Source organism: Periplaneta americana, chromosome 16, assembly GCF_040183065.1.
Source record: "Periplaneta americana isolate PAMFEO1 chromosome 16, P.americana_PAMFEO1_priV1, whole genome shotgun sequence".
In the NCBI taxonomy this organism is placed as follows: domain Eukaryota; kingdom Metazoa; phylum Arthropoda; class Insecta; order Blattodea; family Blattidae; genus Periplaneta; species Periplaneta americana.
The window spans coordinates 113,993,445-114,017,831 of record NC_091132.1 but is presented as its reverse complement, the minus strand read 5'-3'; the positions used below and the strand labels follow the sequence as shown (position 1 = coordinate 114,017,831).

At 35.8% G+C, this 24,387-nt stretch overlaps 1 protein-coding gene across 1 annotated transcript in view; it reads right to left on the bottom strand.

The window, feature by feature from the left end:
* Window positions 1–593: 593 nt before the first annotated feature.
* LOC138691100 (lipase 3-like) overlaps window positions 594–24,387 on the bottom strand; it is a 37,660-nt gene continuing 13,866 nt past the window's right edge. The window contains exons 3-8 of the mRNA XM_069812813.1: window positions 23,831–23,945; window positions 19,413–19,653; window positions 17,969–18,127; window positions 8,997–9,081; window positions 3,546–3,688; window positions 594–901 (exon numbers count right to left, since the gene is read on the bottom strand). Coding sequence (XP_069668914.1) covers window positions 719–901; window positions 3,546–3,688; window positions 8,997–9,081; window positions 17,969–18,127; window positions 19,413–19,653; window positions 23,831–23,945 — 926 coding nt within the window. The 3' untranslated portion in view covers window positions 594–718. The remainder of the gene's footprint in view (window positions 902–3,545; window positions 3,689–8,996; window positions 9,082–17,968; window positions 18,128–19,412; window positions 19,654–23,830; window positions 23,946–24,387) is intronic.

The window sequence follows — 24,387 nt, the reverse complement described above, 5'->3', positions numbered from 1 at the left end:
GTTAAAGGAATTGTCATTGCACCAAATGAGTGCTCTCTGGACCAAAATGATCGCATTTTAATTATTTGAATACAATTTAAATTAAGTAACATATTAAACGATTTATCCTTCTATCAAACACGAATGTTCCCTGGTTCAAATGTCCTATTTTAATTATGTAATTACTTTATATTTATTTCTAACAAGTTCAGCGGAGCGCACTGGTACGGCTAGTATAAAATATTTCCTTAGACACACTGACTAATCACATCACATCACCCACAGTACTATAACACACTGGAACTGTAATGATATACAGAAGTCCAAAAGCCTGTGTGCTCTAACGCTGGTCATAAAGAGAGGAAGGTGATGGTATATACGTATCTTATGCAGATGTATAGGACATCACTGTGGAGTTCAATACAAGCGTATCAGTTATTCTTCGCCACTCAGAGCTCTGGATGCCGATATTCTAAAAAGAGCGCACTAATGCTCTGAGGGATGACGTCACAGAGCACTGATCTTGCCCATCACTGATTTTTAGCGATCAGTAGATCGTGACGTGTTAGTCGTTCAACTCCGTAGCATTTTATAAAGGAAATAAGTGGAGTCAGTTCCGATTACATAGGTAATACAATGTTTTATTTGAAGTACAAAAATATTTGCATACATATGGTAATTGCAAAAGTGTAAACGCTCCAATTAAATTATCATAAATAATTTAAAATTGCATTCACTGTTAATATGCGATTATAAGATTATTTTGTACATCAGTGTGGTTCTTTAGAATTTGAAGGATCTTATCGTTGATCAGAGACTTCACGTCAACAGCCCATAGGAAGTCAAAATGGTTGAATTCGGGGTGCGGGATCGTGTAGTACTCGGGAGTATTCGGCAGACTTCGGTAGAGGATTCCCGCATCCTTAAACAATAAAATCATATATTCTCAAAATAATAAGATTGGACGCATAGTAGACTATAGGCTATCTGTAAATAAGTAGGAAGCAAAAGAAAAACGTGCATAAAATAATACGAGGCTCATTCACAATGAAAATTAAACATAACCGTAACATAAACACAGAAGTTTGCGCCCAGGCTACCAAATGGGATCATTCACAATGATTCACATAAGCATTGACATAAACGTTACCGTAAGACGTTAACATGAAAGTTTGCAAAATCCGAACTTTCATGCTTATGCTTACGTGATTTGCAAACAGAACACAATCGTGGAGCGCTGAAGTATACGACAGAATATGAGGAAATGGCGTCGTTGTTATGTTTCCATGGTTACCAAGTATGTTTGCTGTTATGTTTATGTTCCCATAGTGAATGATGGTATGATTTCTTGATTTTACCACAGTCTACTATATACAGTCACGAAGCTTGAGTTTCGAGGGTGCTAGAAACAATAGACTGTGACGGTACTATTTTGCATTGCCTGTAATGAGGCGATATTAGCGATCCTAGTGGTAAGCAACTACCTAATGTTTGCATATTTACTACGTATTGAGCTTCGCGACTGTATATACTAGACTGTGATTTTACCGTAACGTTTATATTCTTAAGTTAACGCTTACGTTATGTGTAATTTTCATTGTGAATGAGCCTTTACAAAAGAAATGCCCGTTTCAATCCTTCTCATCCATCGATATATGTTTTTGTGGACCAGTCTATCTCTTTTCGGGCCGAGATTAGATAAATATCAATACCATAAAAAATCCACATATGAAAAAAAATTCACATAAAAAGAAACAAAACTACGTTCTAAGATACATTTCTTACTATCAAGAAGGAAAAATGTATCGCTTCAAATTAATTAAAAGTGTGTGTATTGTCAGTTTCAAATAGTGATAATATTTAACCAGTGTTCAATAAACGCAGAATAAAGTATTTGAAGTAGGCCTATTTTTAAGTTTTATTACATTTTGTGCAGATATTCCAAGATCATTCCTTTAGGCATTTATACATTCGATTTTTCGCCATCACAAGGCAGTTTACATGGCAAGTAATTAAGTCTTCTATTTATTTTTCAGTGCAATTTACTATCCCCCATACAGAAAAAGACAGAGGAAATATTTCTAGTCATATGGAAGTAAGAGGAATTTGCCCTCCCTTGTCGGGGCTCGAACCGAGGTGGGAGAAGGTTCTACTACTTGAATCAAAGCGGATGGCTTAAACATATACAGGGTGTTAAAAATAACGTTTACAACGTTTCAGGGATGATAGAGGAGGTAAAAACAAACTTCTGTTTTAAGTGACAAAACTTTAGCAGATGCGCCGTTTTGCCACTAGATGGCCTGAAGGATAGATGACTTGACTTCCGTCACAACACACACTGGTTAGTTCTGTTTGTGCACGACCATCTTGTAGGGCCTTGTCTGTTGCCTAACAGTCTCCGTGGTTGAAATTATTTTGTTTTCCTACGCGACGTTCTACCAGAACTTTTAGAAAAATATCCCATTGAACATAAGAGAACGAATATGGTTTCAGCATGACGGTGCCCCTCCACACTTTCATTGTCGTGTCAGGAACCACCTAAATGCTACATTCCCCGATCGTTGAATTGTCCAGGGGTGGGACGGTATGGTGGCCACTTCGATCACCGGACCTAACCCCACTGGATTTCTTTTTGTGGGGAGACGTGAAACGTTTTGTGTATGAGACACCGATCGAACGGCAGAAGACTTAGTTGCTCGCGTTGTTGAAGCTGCACATGTTATTAGAGACAATGTTGGCCTTTTTGAGCGTTGCAGACACTCCATAGTACAGAGGTACCAGTTGTGCAATGCCTTCAATGGACGGCAGTTTGAACACCACCTCTAAAACGACAATTGGTCTTGTTCTTTATGGATTATACTAACACTTACGTACACAATAAACGGCGCATCTGCCAAAGTTTTGTCACTTACAAAAGATGTTTGTTTTTACCTCCATCGTCCCTGAAACGTTGTAAACGTTATTTTTAACACCCTGTATATGGCCATATAAATACTTACATAGTAGTCATCTGTACGTCCGAAAATTGGTTTAGAATAAAATTCTGGTGAGAACGTTTGAATTTCCTGTGGGGTAGGGTTTCACGGAGTAATCCATATCCCTAGTCATAATTATGAAATTTCTCTCGTATTACTCATATTACCCATCAATAACGGGGTTGTTGAATCCAGTTTCTGAAATACTACTTACCGTTCATTTACATACAAAATTAATTGAGTTCATCAGTAATAATATTTGACAGTGAATGACTGTCTTAGATTTTAAACTGCAGTACAGTTAATATGATATTAATTTGTTATGTAAATATAGCCTAGGCTATAAATATAGAGTGCTAGTTGAAAGGCCGGAGGGAACGAGACCTTTGGGGAGACCGAGACGTAGATGGGAAGATAATATAAAAATGGATTTGAGGGAGGTGGGATATGATGGTAGAGACTAGATTAGCTTTGCTCAGGATAGGGACCAATGGCGAGCTTATGTGAGGGCGGCAATGAACCTCCGGGTTCCTTAAAAGTCATTTGTAGGTAAGGTTACAAATATAACAAAGAAAAAGAGGGTTTTATTACCTCTGGCGTTGCTAACCAGTCGTTTGAGCCTACGAGCATACTAGTGGAAGAAGTGATCACTGCAAAATTGTATTCTGGAGGCTTGGTGTTTCCATAATTCATAAGATTCCGGACAAATCCATAGTCATACTGCCTGAACATGCCTGCAACAAATTATAAACATATTAATGTTTTCACAAAAACCAATCTTACAACATAGAGTACGACGCCTCTTTTATGTTCTCATCCATTTTTCCAAGTAACGCAGTCATCATCTCACTTCGGTATTTGTGTGGAAACGACTCTTACTTTTATAGACGGTAAATTAATTGAATTATTGCATTTGGTATTCCCAAGAAACTAGTTCGATTAATTAAAATGTGTCTCAGTGAAACGTACAGCAGAGTCCGTATAGGCCAATTTCTAACTGATGCTTTTCCAATTCACTGCGGGCTAAAGCAGGGAAATGCACTATCACCTTTACTTTTTAACTTCGCACTAGAATATGCCATTACGAAAGTTCAGGATAACAGACAGGGTTTGGAATTGAACGGATTACATCAGCTTCTTGTCTATGCGGATGACGTGAATATGTTAGGAGAAAATGCACAAACTATTAGGGAAAACACGGAAATTTTACTTGAAGCAAGTAAAGCGATATGTTTGGAAGTAAATCCCGAAAAGACAAAGTACATGATTATGTCTCGTGGCCAGAATATTGTACGAAATGGAAATATAAAAATTGGAGATTTATCCTTCGAAGAGGTGGAAAAATTCAAATATCTTGGAGCAACAGTAACAAATATAAATGACACTCGAGAGGAAATTAAATTCATAATAAATATGGGAAATGCGTGTTATTATTCGGTTGAGAGGCTCTTGTTATCTAGTTTGCTGTCAAAAAATTTGAAAGTTAGAATTTATAAAACAGTTATATTACCTGTTGTTCTTTATGGTTGTGAAATTCGGACTCTTACTTTGAGCGAGGAACAGAGATTAAGGGTGTTTGAGAATAAATTTCTTAGGAAAATATTTGGGGCTAAGAGGGATGAAGTTATAGGAGAATGGAGAAAGTTACACAACGCAGAACTTCACGCACTGTATTTTTCGCCTGACATAATTAGGAACATTAAATCCAGACGTTTGAGATGGGCAGGACATGTAGCACATATGAGCGAATCCAGAAAGGCATATAGAGTGTTAGTTGGGAGGCCGGAGGGAAAAAGACCTTTGGGGAGGCCGAGACGTAGATGGGAGGATAATATTAATATGGATTTGACGGAGATGGGATATAATGATAGAGAGTGGATTAATCTTGCACAGGATAGGGGCCGATGGCGGGCTTATGTGTAGGCGGCAATGAACCTTCGGATTCCTTAAAGCCATTTGTAAGTAAATTAATTGAATGAGATAGGCCAAAAGTTTCATTTTCAATCAGAATTGTTGCTTTGGTGAGTTCTTTTCGTGCACATATGAGGAAGCTACTACTGAAATATTATACCTAGAAATTATTTAACAAATGACATACATAAGTATACGCCGAAGAAATTATGATACCGCACCTAATAGCATTGGACTCCTAACCTTCAGTACTCTTTCCTGTAAAATCTTGTCTGTGTGGCTTAGGAATATTATTCTCACCTCTTCAATTAAATAGGCCGAACTTAATAAAAGAATAATAATAATAATAATAATAATAATAATAATAATAATAATAATAAATGCAAAGACAATTGAATGAAATAAATGAGGATAATGGTGTTCATCCCGCTATGCCATAGCTGATGCGAAATAACAATACATAGCATGTTCATATATACATTATTATTATTATTATTATTATTATTATTATTATTATTATTATTATTACTATTATTATTAAATATCCGTGCAGAAGAACCCTAATTTATTAAGCGGTATGATAGAGTTTTAGTTTCATATATACAGAGACATCATTTTATTTTTACTAACATTTCTAATATTAACCTGGCTAAACCTTTGGATCAACGATTAAGAACCAGAAACACCGTTTGCTACCCCCTTCCACGACTGGAGTTCGATGATACTGGCGTAATATACAAACAAATCTCCTTTACTAGGTTTAGGAGGGAAGAAAAGTAGTTCGTTCATCCATTTACGTAAACTAGGAAATATTGCGCTTTTGAGTTTGATCATTTTCATTAGGTTTTATTTAATCAAAATACAGTACAGTATTAACAATGAGTGTTTTTAATCACGAACTGAGTTATTCATGTGGACGTATTCATTATGCAGTGTATATTATATTGTGTACAGAACATTAGCGTACACTATAGAGAATTAAGTTAAATTGAAAAATAATCATAATATGAATATTTAAACACATTTTTGAAAATGGTGGCCGTTCATTTCGATACAGGCTTCAGTTCTTCTGTGCATATTATCGCACTATAGACTATTGTAGCCAATCCCAATTACCAGTTTCGTCCTTCGTACTAGTAACTCATGTTGAAATAATTCTGTACCTACTCTATAAAAGAGTACCTTACGTACTGTAAATTCAATCTTCACTTCTGCCCGATCCGAAAAGATAAAATTACTCACACATACTATGTATTGTCCGTCCAAGTGGTTATGTTGTAGGGTCGTAGAAAGAGAGGAAATCACGTGACTGTTAATTACTTAACGAGGTCCTTTTATTTAAGTTATTTTAAACAGTTGTATAATATTACGTAGACGTCCAATTCGTAACAGAAATTAATGTTCTAAGAAAAGAGCTAAGACAGCCCAGATACTAGCTGGCGAATAAAAGCTGGTGGGGGAAACCGGGATACGACGTAGGCAAATGGACGACAGTACCTGTGCGAAAATGATTCAATATTGAAAGCTCTTTCGTCACTGGAAAACGCGAACATATTTTTGGAACGTACTGTTTACTGTGATCGTAAGGCTACTATGACTGTATATGCGGTCTTGGATCTGTGTAGAGGACGGTTGAACTTCATTAGTGGAAGGGGTGGGAGTGAAGTACATTCAAAAACTCAGGTACCTACAATAAAAATTGAAGTAAAAGAAATTATGTCCCTGTACTATATATAGAATTATTACTACATTAACACATTTAATATATCACAAAATATACACTGGACGAACTAAATGTAATTATTATGAAAGTCGCCATATTTATTTTCTCGAATTACGATCCACTTCCACTAAACGGCTATCGACACGAGAAGCAGGCCCGGCACTACATGCAAACGAAATTATACTAAATGTTAGGAATGTTACTACAGGTGTGTAGTATTGTGTGTTAGGTTAGATTAGGTTGTATTGTGCGACAGGTTAGGTTAGGTTTGATTAGGTGTGTAGTATTATGAGAGAGGTTAGGTTAGATTTGATTAGGTGTGTAGTATTATTACTATGTTGGTGGCACTGAAACTCACTGTTACATTAAAGAAATATGGCCGTATTCTTCATTCACTCGCGACGATTTTCGTATATAAGTAAGGTACGTATTTAGGGCGGGTTGGGCGGGCTTACAACTCTCCCAGTGATCACATCAATTTCTATTAGTCAGTGCTAGAAATCCAAGGCACTTTAAAGGTGTTTTATCAAGTTACTATAGTGGCTGGGACATAAGTAATATTCGCCTTGGTGCAACTAAGCAGCCATCACAAGTTTGAGCCTTTTAAGCAGTTCGGCTGTTATTATTCTGAAGAGAGGAATCGAACCCTAGCACTAACTAGCGTAAACTCTTACGCTGACCCTCCGCTAGAAGCATTCCCAACTCAGACCAACTGACTATGCTAAAGTTCGCTGAATATCCAGGTTTCGTGCAGGCAAGCCCGCTCATCCCTAGACTAAAGGCTCATTCACAATGAAAATTAAACATAACCGTAACATAAACACAGAAATATGCACCCAGGCTACCAAATGAGATCATTCACAATGATTCACATAAGCATTGACATAAACATTACCGTAAGACGTTAACATGAAAGTTTGCAAACTCCAAACTTTCATGCTTATGCTTACGTGATTTGCAAACAGAACACAATTGTGGAGCGGTGAAGTATACGACAGAATATGAGGAAATGGCGTCGTTGTTATGTTTCCATGGTTACCAAGTATGTTTGCTGTTATGTTTATGTCCCCATCGTGAATGATGGTATGACTTCTTGATTTTACCGTAACGTTTACATTCTTAAGTTCACGCTTATGTTATGTTTAATTTTCATTGTGAATGATCCTTAATCCTCTCTCCGCACTGCCAGCCGGCTTTCAAGAAATGCTATAAAACGATAATAGAATGGAGATCGGACATAATGATGTTAATATCTGACACGGGAAACTGGAAAACCCCGAGTAAAACCTCAATTGCGATTTTTTCCTCCCCAAGTGTCACTGGATATTTCAATGAGAAATCCCTGACCTAATCGGGACCGTCTTAGTGACAGCTGATAGTCTAGACCATTGATAGTCAACTCTCGGTCCATGGCTGTATTAAAATTAATTACATTAATAAAAAAAAGAACGAAATACACCAAGAAAAGGAAGATTGAAGTATGTCTGTTCGACTGAATCTCAGTAGATGACGAAATACGTGAATCACACATTTATTGCTTTCCTGCAACTTTTGCGTTTGTTGTGTATCTATACGAAAATAATGACAAGTGGTACGCTGTATGAAAATTGGTCTCGGAAATGTCTTCGTGTTGTGCCTCAGCCAGAGAATTAAATGCTCTTCTTTTTTTTTTTAACCAGGAGCCAATATACGAGTATCGTTACACTAAACTGTGCGCACGGATAATTCTAATAATATTATTGACAGTTTTTTAAGTGGTAGGAAAACTTAACTTCAGGTACAGAACTTAATTCCCATTCACGATGAAAATTAAACATAACCGTAACATAAACACAGAAGTTTGCGCCCAGACTACCAAATGGGATCATTCACAATGATTCACATAAGAATTGACATAAACATTACCGTAAGACGTTAACATGAAAGTTTGAACAATCGTGGAGCTCTGAAGTATACGACAGAATATGAGGAAATGGCGTCGTTGTTATGTTTCCATGGTTACCAAGTATGTTTGTTGTTATGTTTATGTTCCCATCGTGAATGATGGTATGACTTCTTGATTTTACTGTAACGTTAAGTTAAAGCTTACGTTATGTTTAATTTTCATTGTGAATGAGCCTTTAATGATTGTTGTTGCATAGATCTGTTTCTGAACACTGATGTCATCAATAGACTATATTTTTGTAAATTAGTTGTATACTCGTACAACTATTTTAAATAATTTGTTTAAGTGACTGCCATTATCCTTCTTTTCCCTGTATAAATAAAAATAAAGTAATAAATACATTTAAATAAATAAAACAATAAATGACTGGAAAGACGGTGAATGGACGGATGAAGGAAATGAATCTGTGACACTTTAATGACCATTGTGATATGAACAATTACAGAAATATAATTTTCCTCACCCGATTTCATAAGTTGTCCATAGTGAGTCCACGCTTTGACGGAAGATCCAGCGGGGAAATAGGTGAATAATATAGGCAGCATTGTCTGTAATGGGAACAATATTTGTTATTTATCGATATGATGGTACATATTATTATTGGGTGTGTTAAGGCGCTCGTATTAATTCTCTTGCCTTGGTACGGCTCTTTGTCTTTATATTAGGCCTACTGATTGTAATATTATAGATTTATTAATTTGTCATACAGAATAATATCTGTAATATTGACAATTGATATTTGAGGAGAAAAATTCGCTCCGGCGCCGGGGATCGAACCCGTGTCCTTGGTTCTACGTACCAAGCGCTCTGACCACTGAGCTACGCCGAATTCAATCCACAGCATCGGATCGAACCTTTCTCCTTCAATGCTTCCCTTTGTGGCCTGACTCGAAGTTAGGCATATATGTTGACGTATATGTCCAATGTCAACTGCCATTATATTAGGAGCGCACTCAGCTGAGTGACTTGTTTGACCGGGATTTCGCAGTTAAGTGTACAGTAATCTGCACAGACATATGCACTGCAGCTATAAGAATGTTATAGATTTATTAATTTGCCCTACAGAATAATATCTGTAATATTGACAATTTACCGATTTAGGTGCGCGTGATGGAATTGAGGGAGGATCGAGTGGTTTGACATAAACAACCCCCTCTCACCGTCACTTCAGTGCGGTGGAGAGGAGTAATACCACAGTCTAATAGATACAGTCACGCAAACTCATACGTATAAAATATGCCAACATTTGACAGCTGGCGCGACAGTAGCCCTCTAGCGGCAGGCAAGTTAACAGTGTGCACACGACATATGACAACACATCAGAAAACGGGTTTTGTGTAATTTATTTTATATTTTTATGCTATACAGTAAGTGTACTGTATATGGTTCTTATTAATTTTACTTTAGAATCCTAGAAGAATTTCACACGCAGTTAATCTACAAGTTTCAGAAGCTAGGAATAAACGTAATTCTTTCTGCTCCTTACAACTGAATCATGGCCCTGATCACGTACTGTATCATGGTTTGAAATAATATAATTGTTTGTACGTGGACGGTTAATTCAATTCATTCCTAAATATATTTATGAACCATTGGAACTCTATATTTCCTTTGAGAAGAGTCAAAATTGTAGGGCATATCTCGCTGGGTACATCGCGTGGTGAACTCCTCTCCCTATTTCCTGAGAAATTAACTATTTTCTATACCGCAAATTGGGGTAAACTCGGCCGCTGATGTAAACTTAAAAATAGAAAAGAGGAAGATTTAAACCTTAATTTTACAGACACTGATTTATGAAGTTAATTACTTTTCCATTTTTTATTATTATTATTATGTGTCGAAAAATAGTGCTGATATTATGGTTTAAATTTTTATGGAAAGTTTACCGCATTTTACATTACATTTCCAGTTTTCACACATAAGCTTAATTTTAACTTACCCTACATATATAATACGTAATTTACATACACTTACTGTTATTATGACGTAGGTGAGAACAAATAAATACACAATTTTGTTGAAAAAATTGTAACTTCAATTAACTCAGGAAATGTAGGCCTAATTTTATTTTCAGAGCAGAAGTGGTGTAAGTCAAAAATGGGTAATGAGGGTTAAAGTAAACATTCTGTAAAATACAGCGCAAAGTAGCAATTAATATTGAATTTATTTAAACTATTAGTAGTCAGTGAATAGCACGAAGGATATTTTAATTGCTACTTTGCGCTGTATTTTACAGAATTTTTACTTTAAACCTCATTACCTAATTTTGACTTATACCACTTCTGCTCTGAACGGCTCAAATAATCACTGGGAATGTAAAATCAACACCATTAACAGTTAACAGTCATGCAAATTATTACAGAAAAGATTGCTTTTTATATTAAATTTAAAAAGGCTCTTTTATTTCTTGAGAACCTAATACGTCTGCCACATTAATCTACACCAACACATCAGAAATTTATCGACACAGTCTGGATTTATTCAAGAAGTGAATATTTTGCAAAAGGATTATAATACGCCATGAATTCTTGAAAAATTAACATCATAATCCCTACTTGAAGCAACATAACATTCAACTTTTGAAAAATATAAAGAAAAAAACACGAATACAAAAATTATGGAATTACTTGCATTAAAAACTGTAGATACATTATCCAAAATCGGAATGGTTACACATTTACACATGATCTCTGCAAAACAATAATATACTGCAATAGGTATTTACTTTGTTTTTATTTAAACTCTCATTCCTGACATACAAATAGGTAACTGATAACTAATAAATGTTTTATAGAACACAATACGTAGGCTACCTACAGCGTGGATTATAGGTTATGACTGAGTTATGATTTGCTCTTGGTCTTTAGGGAATCTGAAGAACGACAAATTCGGAGATTTAAACTTGTTGTTACTGCAATTTTCGTCATTGCACACATTGTCTTTATTCCGACGCATGATTAAAACGTTATTATAACATCTCGCATACCTTTAAAGCACGTGCTGGCTGTTTTAACCCTATGACCAGTGCCTTGCCTGCCGCTTGAGCGCTAGTGTCGTGAATGTTGGCAAAAAAAGTGTTGAAGTTGCGCGACTGTATATATTAGACTGTGGTAATACGTCACGCACGATTTCTCCTCATTTACACCCTTGAGTTAGAAGGTCAGTCTGTGAGTTCTTTGATTTAGCTTGCCATTCACTTTTAATAATTTCTCTGTTACCTTTAAAACAGTGGCGGCTCTAGAAGGGAGTAGCAAGTTAGCGCTACCCCCAGAAATTTTATAAGTAAATAATGCGTATAATAATCAGTGATGACTTACCAATATGCCTACATACTCTTTTAAACATAATAAGAAATATCCCTATTATCTGTAGAGGACTTGTATGTACGTCTGCACTAGCTTGTTAACTCTGTGTCTGCCAGAGTTTTACAAACTCTTTGGTGTCTGCTAAGGGACTTCGGGTGCCACAGGGGCAGGTGCGGGGAGAAACTCTGGAGGCGTGGCTTTCGCTAGCAGACAGATTATGACGTGTATACACAATCCCTTCGCGCCTTGAAATCACTGCCTCCTTGATCGTATTGCTATATGGTACGGGCGGTACCACTGCCATCGTGATCTAGACCAGGCCGTAATGCAGGATGTGTGACATCACTCGATGGGTCGGGCTTTTCTATTTGAGTATACGGACCTGAGTGAAATATATTACTTTAATGCGTGTCGGTGCTCAATTTTATTTAGTGAAATGTGTGTATAAGATACGTTCACTTCTTATTGCATAATATGTTGCAGAAATAATTACAAAACTGTGTTATTTTAATGTGAACGGAGTTTTACATGTTAACATAATCTGCTTGCATCAACATTTTAAGTTTGGAATGGAAGCTAGTTTGAGATTTAATAAAGAAGAATTATTTATATTGTGATTTTAATTTAGCACATCTATCTTCCTTACTTGTAGGTAGAAAATTTACCACAGTCCCTCCTATGAAATTAATGTAGGTACGTACGGTTGTGTGTAACTTCATCTGGTAGGTTAGATATATAGAATTAAATACGACCCAGTATAGTAGGGAACAAATAAATAAAACAATTAAATTGTTATTCAATGTAATTTGTGCATAAGTTCCATTTATTTGTTGTATAATGTGGCAGGATTATAAAACTTTGTTATTTTTATGTGAAGAGAATTCAGCATCTTAACATAACCTATTTGCGTCAACATTTTAAATTGAGAACGAAAGCTATTTTGAGATTTAATAAAGAAGAATATATTTAGGATAAACTTCAGAAAGTCCACACCTGTGGAGTAACGGTCAGCGCGTCTGGCCGCGAAACCAGGTGGCCCGGGTTCGATTCCCGGTCGGGGCAAGTTACCTGGTTGAGGTTTTTTCCGGGGTTTTCCCTCAACCCAATATGAGCAAATGCTGGATAACTTTCGGTGCTGGACCCCGGACTCATTTCACCGGCATTATCACCTTCATTTCATTCAGACGCTAAATAACCTGAGATGTTGATAAAGCGTCGTAAAACAACCTACTTAAAAAAACTTCAGAACACGGTTATCTTCCTTACTTAACGGTGAAAAATTCACCACACTCCCTCCTATGAAATGTACATATGGTTATATTACTTACTAGCACTGAGGTATAGTTCCGGTAAATTCTGAACTGAAAACAGTTTAATTTATTTTTTGTGGAGATGCATTTAATCCTCTAAACAAGGCATAATAAAAGCCTGAACTAACCGAACTAATTAGTATATGCAAGGTGTATGAATACGAAGGGAACTACCTCAGCGCTAGTTTAGGCCTGGTAACATATTAAACTAATCAGACTGGAGTACCGTATGAAACGAATAAATATAATTTAAGTGTAGACAAATTGCATTTACAAGTTATACGTAGCTTTATGCTTAATTATGATGCATAATTGCGAATATAGAAATGAGGCAAGTGCTGATAGAGTAAACATAACCTATATTTTCAACACATCAAAATATGCGTGCGATGCAACTGAAAATTGTTGAAACGTGCTTAAATGAATGTGCAAGAATTTCATAATGAAGTAAGCGTGCTTTATTTCAATTAATTAACAATATTAGATACTGTAACAGTAATGAAAACTATAAGGTATAATTTTTCACAATATACTATATGTACCTCGCTTTTAGTTCAAATTGTGTATATTATCAAACGTCGTATTATTTATAATGTAGATTATTTACACATAAGAAGGGCACAATAATTTAAATTTAATAAAACAAATACGGTAAACTAACAATAATGGATTAGACAAGAGTAAAATCAGTAACGCTGCACTTAGGCCTAATCATAATTTACTTTACATCTCAGTCAATGTTTCACTTTCACGTGTATAGTATTACACATATTTATTGTTTATAACACCAAAAATTCACTTAACCACACAAGGACGCAATGTTTAATCGAAATAAAGTTAGGTATTACACATACGAACTTTGCCTGCAACAACGTAATTTTTACACTAAAAATAATATTATACCTTACGTTGCAAGTGAATTGTGTCTCAAGTGTCTCACAATCACTGTTTAAAATTTTACTGATGCAATTACACTGCATTTCAGAGAAATATATGTTATTTTTCATGTACTGTAACTAATTGATATGGTTGAAAGACCGCCCTTCGCGATCAGCTGTTAAGCGAGTCACGTGGTCTGCCTTACGGCCTGTATTAGATCACGATGGCAGTGGCGGTACGCCATACCGCGTTTTATGCTTCGGGTGTTGTGTGAGTTTCTCTTGTCTTGTTAAAAGTGCTAATTATAAGAGAGTAAGTAATTGCTAGTGCACAGAAATGAATTCCATTAGTAGTTTACACTCACAACCATTTTCATCTAGGTCATTAGAGGTGAAAATAGAAATAAAAAGGCTTGGTAGACCAACACCTGCTATTAAACTTTCGCAAACAATTTCTACGAAAGGTAGGACTTTCAACAAAATGTTTAATGCTAATATGTTCGAAAAACATGACTGGTTGTGCAGCTGTGATGTCAAGAATGCTCTATTTTGGTTTCCGTGTGTGTTATTTGGTGGCGAAGAAGTTTGGACTAAACAGGAATGATTGATGTGCATAATTTAAATGAAAGGGTTAAGAAACATGAGTCATCGTCAACCCACGTAAAAAATGTACTTAGTTTAGCCCTCATGGGAAATGTAAATATTGCTGCTCAGTTGGACGGTGCCTATAGAAGAAACATTGCACTTCACAATCAGAAAGTAGCCAATAACAGATACGTGCTAAACATCATCATCAATTGTATTAGATTTTGTGGCTCCTTTGAATTAGCACTGAGAGGTCACGATGAAACGGATTCGTCTTCTCATCCAGGTGTATTTCGTGGTCTCATAAATTTCAGTGCTGAGCTAGACAACTCTCTAAAGACCCACCTAGAAAATTCAAAGTTTTCAAGGGGACGTCAAAAACCATTCTAAACGAGCTTTTGGCGGTTATGCTAGAAGTCTGTCACGAAGAGATTTCACGGCAGACAAAAGCTGCGGACTTTCTAGGTATTATTGCAGATGAAACAACAGATGTCTCCAACAAATTTCAGATGGTGGTTAATTACAGATATATCCACAACAACAACCCTGTTGAGAGATTCTGGGATTTCATTGTTCCTACTGGTCATGATGCACCATCTTTGGCTAAAAGCATAACACACGAGCTTGATCGTCATTTAGGAGCTTGTCCCAGGAAACTGATCGCTCAAACATATTGTGACAGCCCGTCAAGACTCGATCACGCGTCCCACAGAGGGCAGGGTGCGCGTGGAAGGTTCGGGTGACGTGAAGAAGGGAGCTGCAGCCACGCACGACGCGACGAGAGGGGAAGAGGGCCGGCGGCAGCGCGAGGTGAAGGGGAGGAGTGGCAGCGTGACAGATTATTCTCGAATTGTCCAGTAAGGAAACGTCGGGAAGGCCCGCGAAGCGTTGCCTAGCAAATAAAAAAGGAAGCCAGCCTCCGAGAGGAGAACAGACTTGGACAGTAAGCGAGTTAGTCTTGTGTAGCAGTGAAGCCAGCTTCGAGACCAGAGCGCGACTTGAGTTGTGTCCGTAACTGTGGAGCCTGAAGCCCGGAGTTCGAGTGCAGTGGACCGCAGTTGGGGGACCTGAGTTCGAAGTTCAGCGGATCGTCTCTGAAGGTCTGTGGTTCGAGATTCTGTGAACGCGAGTGACTGAGCTAGAAGAACTAGCCAAGATAAACGAGCTGTGAACTGAGAACTGACCGTTCTGTGTTGTAAATAGTGCTTTGTAAATATTAGTTAAGATTAACAGTTCATTGTTGTTCGTAATAGTCCGAGTAAATTGTCATTGTCGTCAGTGGAGTGCACTAACGGTACTGTGTTACTGTGTGGAGAGCAAATCCTATTGTTGAGGTAATAAAATTTCATTGTTGTTGTTCAGTATAAAATTTACAATATGATGGTATTTCAGTCATGAGTGGCTCATTACGTGGTGTTCAAGCATTGGCCAAACAAACTTATCCAGACGCAGCTTATGTTCATTGCTATGCGCATCAGCTTAATCTGATCATGCAAAATGCCGCATCAGCGAATCGCAATGTGAAAATATATTTTTACTAACCTTCAGGGCCTCTGTACACTTTTCTCATCTTGTCCACAGCGCACAGCAGTTTTAGATGAAGTAGTGAAAAAACGACTACCAAGATCTGTTCCAACTTTCAATCAAGGAGTGTGAATACCGTATATGAATACAGAGATGATCTTATTGACTGTATGAGGGCAATTCAGGATGAAAATACAATATCAAACCCTTCTACATTTCACAAGCCTGTGGTTTCGAAGAGATTCTCAGGAATGGAAATTTTGTATTCTGGCTGTCATTTTTCCATCGAATAATGCCTCATATTGACATTCTTTTCGATCAGGTTCAGAAGAGAATTTGCGAGCCATCATATCTCCATAAACAAATCCAAGCATTTGAGCATGTAGTTTCTAGCATCCGGGATAGTGTGGAAGTTTCTTTTGTGCAGGAGAGTACAGTGAAAAAAAGGAGGATTGAAGATAACTCGAAAACAAAAAAATCAGGAGGCCAAAGAAATCTGTGATATCATAGTACAACAAGCTAAAAGCCGTTTTGAATTCAAAGGTCATCTTTCAGCAGCTATGCTATTTCTACCTGATAGATTTTCAGAATATAGTACTTACTGCTTTTCCTGAAAATCATCTACAAACAGCATACACTAATTATAACTTTTTGGGTATGAAGAAACTTCGTACCGAATTGACTGCTGTATACGAAAGAGAAGAGTTTAGGAAAATTACGGGTGCATTGTCCATGTTTGACTTCATAAATGAGAATTACTTAAATTAAGCATTTAGTGAAAGTGTAAAACTCCTGAAAGTACTACTCACCATTCCCATGACCACATCGGAGGCATAACGGAGTTTCTCTACTCTGAAGAGAATAAAAACATTTCAGCGCAACACAATGACGCAGGAAAGACTTTCAGCTCTTGCCATGCTTTCTGTGGAACGAGACCTTATTATGCAAATACCTGATTTCAACCAAAGAGTTATTGACAAATTTGCATCCAGAAAGGATAGGAGAATGGATTTTCTCTTCAAATAGGTGAGTCATATAGGCCTAAGTCTAATTTTGTTAAAGTAAAATAATTGAGATATTTACTAATCAAACTGCATGGTGCTCGACAACCACTTAGCGTAGTTATAGTGCTTGAGAAATTTTATGAAAGTTTACAGTATAAAAGTGCTGTCACCGAAAATATGCTACCCCCTATATTTCAAGTCACCGACCGCCACTGCTTTAAAATAGTCACTCTTTTGCCAAAGACACGTATTGATGTTTTGAGAAAACGATATTATAAGTTCCAGTTTCTCACACCAGAGTCCCAGGTGCCGTGTTAACACGTCATCTTACGTGACGTATTAAATGTGTTACCACGTCACGTTAGCATGGTGTGTATATTGTAGAATCACTGTCATCAACTTATCATTGTGGTAAACAAATAATCATTCATAATTATGATTGAAGAGCGCAAGGTAATAAGGAACGGAAAGATGTCTGTTTTTTACAAACATTATAATGGAGTATTTTTTAAAAATAAAAACTCTATAAGTTAGCAACACTTTCTTGAATTTTAAATTAAAATTGATTAAAAGACCCCACACTATTAACACCCACTAATGAAACGCTTATTTAAAACCAACATTATGCGACATCTAATCAAAGTGAGAAGTGAGGAGAAAGATGAGAGAGAGAGAGAGAGAGAGAGAGAGAGAGAGAGAGAGATATGTGTGCCTGTTCCACAGCAGATCTTCCCAAAATGAACCTGATAAGATGCGTTAGCTGATTAAGCTACAGCTGGAATGAGATTTTCCTCGTTTCAAACGATTCTGCGAATGTTGTGTAACTCACTTGGTTAATCTGGTTTGAATCAAAGCCTCCTATTTGGAACAAGATGTTTGTGCACAGTCCCTGTGTGATCGCCCCAGTCTTGCAGAGTGTCCGCAGTGGACCATTAACGTACTTGGTGTTGGGGAAGAATGCGCGATTGTACAGAAGTTCTGTCAACATCTGAAAAGAAGGAGTTGGGAAGAACTTAAGGAGCTTGAAATAGATACCCGTTTCCTATTCTGTTTTGGAAAGTGTTATGATAACTAGGGCTAGGATTTTGATGAAATTGCATCTTTTTTCTAGTAAGCCAGAAACATTGCTGCTTTAGTATTTATATGTTATGTGATAAACTGAGTGTTTTAAAACATATTTGTTAGGGCATTTTTTTGCCTGTTTCAACTCATAAGAGCATTTTTTTTGTTTTATTTGGTCATTTTTTAGGCATTTTCATTTAATTTTGGCCATAATCCCTATTATTAACCCTTAAGTACTCGCATCGTGTCAAATCACAATATATAAACAGCTGTTGGTGCTAAATGATAAATGACTACAGCCAGACCATTTCAAAGACTTCAACAATAGACGAAATTACACACCATCGGCACTCTTCATATTACCTTCCAGCAAAGAAAACAGAGGAAAGAAAAAACACTCGAGTCATATAGACCTGATGCAAGTACTTACGGTTAATGTAAAATAATGTTTATTTCCTTCTATATTTTCTATACATATTTTGTCCATTAATACCCAATATTTTGTATAATATTTTAATGGTTTTTCTACACATATTGCCATTTTAACTTAGTACACCCCACGTAATGGAGCAGTCCAACCACCCTTTCAATATAGACTCCTCTATATCTGCTAGTTCCGGATAAGAGTGGCCTTGTGGTGGGCTACATGGAAACTACATCAGGTGAAATAATTAATTAAAGTGTACTACTTAGAAAAATTATGTAAAATTAAATAAACTTGAATGTTGGTACTAGAATTTAATTTAATTACTAGTCTAAATATTAAGCAGCACAAAACTTCTTTTCCTACTAAGCCAATTTTAGAATGTAAGATCAATTTTTAGGGAATCTTTAAGGACATTTTTGAAAAATTTTTAGATCATAAATGCTTTGTTTTTAGGGCATTTTTTCATGTTTTATAGGTCATCAAAATCCTAGCCCTAATGATAACGATAATAATAATAATAATAATAATAATAATAATAATAATAATAATAATAATAATAATAACAATAATAATAACAAATTCTTTAACTTACATTTCTGTTTTGTTTAAATATTCGACATGTTTATTTTTGTTTGATGTAGCTGATATATTAGTTTTAATGTATTTTTTGTTTCTGTTATATCTAATGTGTATTTTTGTAGTTTCTGATTGTAATAATAATAATAAATAATTTAAGTAAAAATAATTTGAAATTGAAAAAAAAAATATGAATTATTATACTTACTCCTTTGGGAATATATTTGGTGACGGCTGCAAATAGAGATTTCGTATTTCTTAAATAAGCAACAGGAGCAAGGGCGACCATGTGACGAATCTTGTCGTTGTATTCGGGTTTAGTAGACATCAGGACGTAGAACATTGTTGAGCCCATAGAGTGACCGACGTAATAAAGGTCTTTTTCTTCTGTTGACTCCAGGATATAGTCAAGTACTGCGGGCAGATCGTAAACTCCCATCTCATGCCAGCTGAGAAATGTAGATGAAACATGATATTTGTGTGCAGTGTTTATAATTTTATATTAATTTTAGCTAGAGTAAAAAAAACTGTCAAAAAGGAAAGTAGGCTATACCATTAGTCATTATGTAAAATATTATTTTAAGTATATATGTATTTATTACTAACTTTGAATTGGCGTATGCCAGGTAGCAGTATCACATAAGCTAATACAAAATACATTTTTGCACGATAGTATGTTTTTTCGTCGTTACAGCAAACGGCCGCCATGATTGAAAGTTGATTTTATTGAATTCAGAGTTGCCAACCTAGATAAGTATGTTGAAATATTACAAATAACTGCTCTAGAGCTGTAATGAAAACCACTGTCTTCTATATATGCTACAATCCTACAATGCATGTAAAATTCACACGCAGAAGGCAGCGTTAATACACATTATACGAAACAAATCACTGCATTTGAAATGTAATAATAATAATAATAATAATAATAATAATAATAATAATAATAATAATAATAATAATGGCTTTATTTAACCTGACAGAGTTAAGGCCGTAAGGCCTTCTCTTACACTCAACCAGGATTAAAATTTGCTTACATAGTTGAACATAAAACTGGATCGGAATTAAGTAATTACATACTGATACAATTTAGGTACATAATGAGTTCAAAAGAGGTAGTTACATAAAAATTTACCTCATAAAATAAAAATAAATATAGTGGAATACATATTAATGTTGTTAGAATCAAATACGAATCACATCAAAACAGAAGCCGATAATTCAATAAAAAAATGTACACAGTAAAAATAAAAATAAGCACATTAGTATACATATTAATATTAGATTACAATTAAGTAGGATTTACATAATTAGCTAAACCAGAAACCGACAATTGAATAAAATGTACACAAGAAATAGATTAATAATAAAAAAAAAAACAACACAGTGGGATACATATTGGCGTTAAGTGATAAATGAGCACGATTTACATTATTACACAACAACAACAACAAATAAAAAAAATAAAAAATAAATAAAAAAAATAAAATAATGTACTGAACTTCATTTAAACAATTCAAATTTCACTTAACAAAAATAAATAAAACCAGTGGCGGTGCGTCAATAAGAGCACAAGAGCACGTGAACACCTTGTTTCCATTAATGCACGACTAGTTTTATTATTTAATACCGTATTGACGTAGTGGGGATGTATAATATCAGAATCGAGTATTTTAAACTTCCCGCATCTTGCATAAACTTCTTATGTAAATTTGGCAACATCCGTTCACGTACAAGCCGTGCTCTTTTCGAGATGGTTAAAGGAATTTCACGCATGCGCGGGAGAAAATTGTCTTTAGCTGGCCGCTTATGACTCGTCAAGAGCACAAAGCGTTAAGAGAACATGATGAGTATCTATCCTACAGATGTCAGGTGCATCGGTGCCTATCGTTCACGTGCTATATCTCGAGGAGGAAATTTAAAAGCCTGTAGATGTCAGCATCTGACTGTAGAAACGTTTACTTTACGTAGATGTGTGTACAGTGCTGCTACGAGAGTGTAGCATGTGAATTACTATACTTCAGCATAGTTTGACTTTCAAACAAGTGCTGGCTGACTGTGGTGGTGATATGAATTTAAGTATCTGTATGGTAGTGTATAATATTTAAGAATAATATTTACTGTCATGTATTTATAGCAATCAATCTATGCGAATGGGATTGCAGTACTGGTATAGGCTATAGCGTATCAGTGTGTTGTGAATCAAAATATATTACTGAACACACGCGTTTGTAAATAACGGATTGTGGTATGTATTCATTATTAACAAACGTAAACAATGAACTCTGTTCAATGAAATTTGGAACAGTAAAGAACTGGGTAAACTGGCTTACTAGGAAAAATTGGAAATAGAAAGACTGAGTTTCATTATTATTACTATTATTATTACTCTTATTATTATTATTATTATTATTATTATTATTATTATTATTATTATTATTATTATTATTATATGTCGTTTTGAATTTATATACGGTTTTTTTCGATAGTGAAACATTGGAATCATGACATTTCATATTAGACTAAACGTACAATTTCAAATTCTCTTCGATTTTGGAACCACAAAATTGTGAACACACATAATATTTAATCACGAGCCGCCACTGAATAAAACTTATTTCAATTGAACACGAAATATTACAAGTACCTGAATCATTTTTACTTTTTCACATTGAAGTTGATGGTGAAGTTTGTAAGTTGATCACACTTCTAACATCAGTCAGCTGTTCATAGTATAACATATATACTGTATATTACGATTTTTTTAAATATTGTTTTCAAAATATACTATCTTGCAAAAAATACTGTACAATACGTTTGTCAAGTGCATTACAAAATCTCGCTCTGCTCGTTTTTCAATTTTTTGCTCGCTTTTGTAAAAAGCACTTGCCAACTTTGTATCGTAATAGACTCTGCATAGATTTTACAACAGGAACAATAATATCAATATGAGAATAATATAGCAGGAGGAATAATAACTATGTAAGATGAATTAAAGGAAGCCTTATTTAAAGTAAATCTAAATAATAATCTACCTTAAGCAACCAACTTTTAGAGCAAGATTTTTAATTATTGAGGCGTAGATTGCATTATAACGTGTAAGAACTACAAAGAGGTAAAATAAATTAAAAAATAGGCCTAACTATATACAGGGTAGTAACAAGGGCCATAAAAATTATTATAAGAGAGCAGATCTTAGACTTCGAAAGAATATGTTTGGACCCGGTGTCGATCGTAGCAGGTGCAGAATTCGTCGTAAGTGTTGGTGGGCTGCTTACTTCGCTGGAATTTTTTTCCCAGGTTTTCCCTAACCGTAAGGCGAATGTAAGAGGTGAAATAAATTAAAAAGTAGCAATCTATGGCAAATCCTCGGCCTCACCTCGCCATATACCGTACCACCTCGCTATCACCAATCTCATCGACGCTAAATAACAGAGTAATTGATACAGCGTCGTTAAATAACCAACTAAAATATGGAGGAGGCATCCGAAGGCTAGCAGCGCAGCTCGAGGCTTATGTAGTTACCGCTCGGTATGTAGGAATGGCTGCTTTGAATCGGAACAGTCGCTTTCTGTTAGGTATCGCGACTCAGCTACAGTATAACGTCATCTGTTGATTCAGCCATATAGACCCAAGATCCGGTGAGCACCCTTACGGCCTCAAAAGCGTACTAGGCCTCCTGCTCTGTAGGCCTCATCATACTGATGCCATCTGTACACCAGGCATAGTACTACATCCAGCTGCCTCATTTTGGGTAGATAATGAATATTGTAATTATGGAGGAAAATAGGAGAACCCCGAGAAAAACCCTCACGCTTTGTTCACAACGAACATGACTCCTCCATTGACGAGATTTGAACTCTGGTCTGCGGTCATCGTAAGCCAGTGCTCTGCGAACTGAGCTGCCAAGACTACTGCCATCGATCGCCGGAATCAAAGAAGCCTCATTCTTGACCCCACTGTCCGTTTTGAGAAGGATGATCAACAAGCCAATAACGTTAAGAAGTCTATTTACAACCCATGTATTCCTCACTTCAGTGAGAGATACAAAATGAATATTAATACATGGGAAGTGAAAGGACTTCTTTTTGGCGCTAGGGGAACTTCATTTAAGTTAACCAAAACCATTCTCCTTTCTCTTAAATTTTCTAATGGGGACATTAATAAAATTTGTCTAATGGTATTGAGAGATTCATTATCCATTTTACACAATCACTTGTATAATACTATGTAATTTCTTTTTTCACTTCATTTCATTACTCTTCAATGTATTTTCATCCCATGTTTCTCCGAACTCAAATTGTACTTTATATTTAAATTTATCATTGTTCCGTATTCTCTCCGCAATCATATTGTATTTTTCATTTAACCTCTGCTTTGTATTCTGGATCCTAGTGGTCAGCCGTAGATTTCGGGCAGATGTCCCAAATTGTGGAATTTGTTGTTGATTTTAAAGTAAATGTTACAGATTGTGGAAACAATTTTGTAGTAGGTCTAATTAATTTTTTTTCCTTATTTGTAAATAAGAACTAGAAATTAACATTTATCGCCTAGACTTGTTACTTTTGGTTAAAGCAAATGGAAACATTTCAGTTATAACAAGATAATGATAGGCAGGAATCATACCTGAAAGCCCAAAATTTTGAAGATGACGGCGATAAAGTCACGTGACTAGAAGAGTAAACATTGCCCCGAGCGTTCCCCAACCAAACGTCATATCCAGCATCTGCAAGTAAATAAGCTGTAACAAAAACAAAATGTCTGTGTTAAGATTTGTTAACTCTTTTTATAAGCTATTGCTGACAATTTGGAAGTGAGCGATACAGTATTGTTTAGCAGTCCGTGAAAAAAAATCGTCATTACTGGGAAGACTAATACTGTTGGATAATAATAATAATAATAATAATAATAATAATAATAATAATAATAATAATAACAATAAAATATTGTAGAGTGAATACAATATACCAAGTGAATAAAACTCAGGAACAGTTTTATTTCTAGTAAGAAAGATACAAAATTAAATAACAACAAACCGTTGCCAAGGAGAGCTATATTTTTCATGGCCCACTCCGTTGTGTAATGAACACAGGCGTAGGCCAGTCGTGAATGCAGAACTCAGAGCCCTACATGTACTCCCTGAGCATTCTTCAGTTACAAGCCGGAGCCATACGTCGGAACAC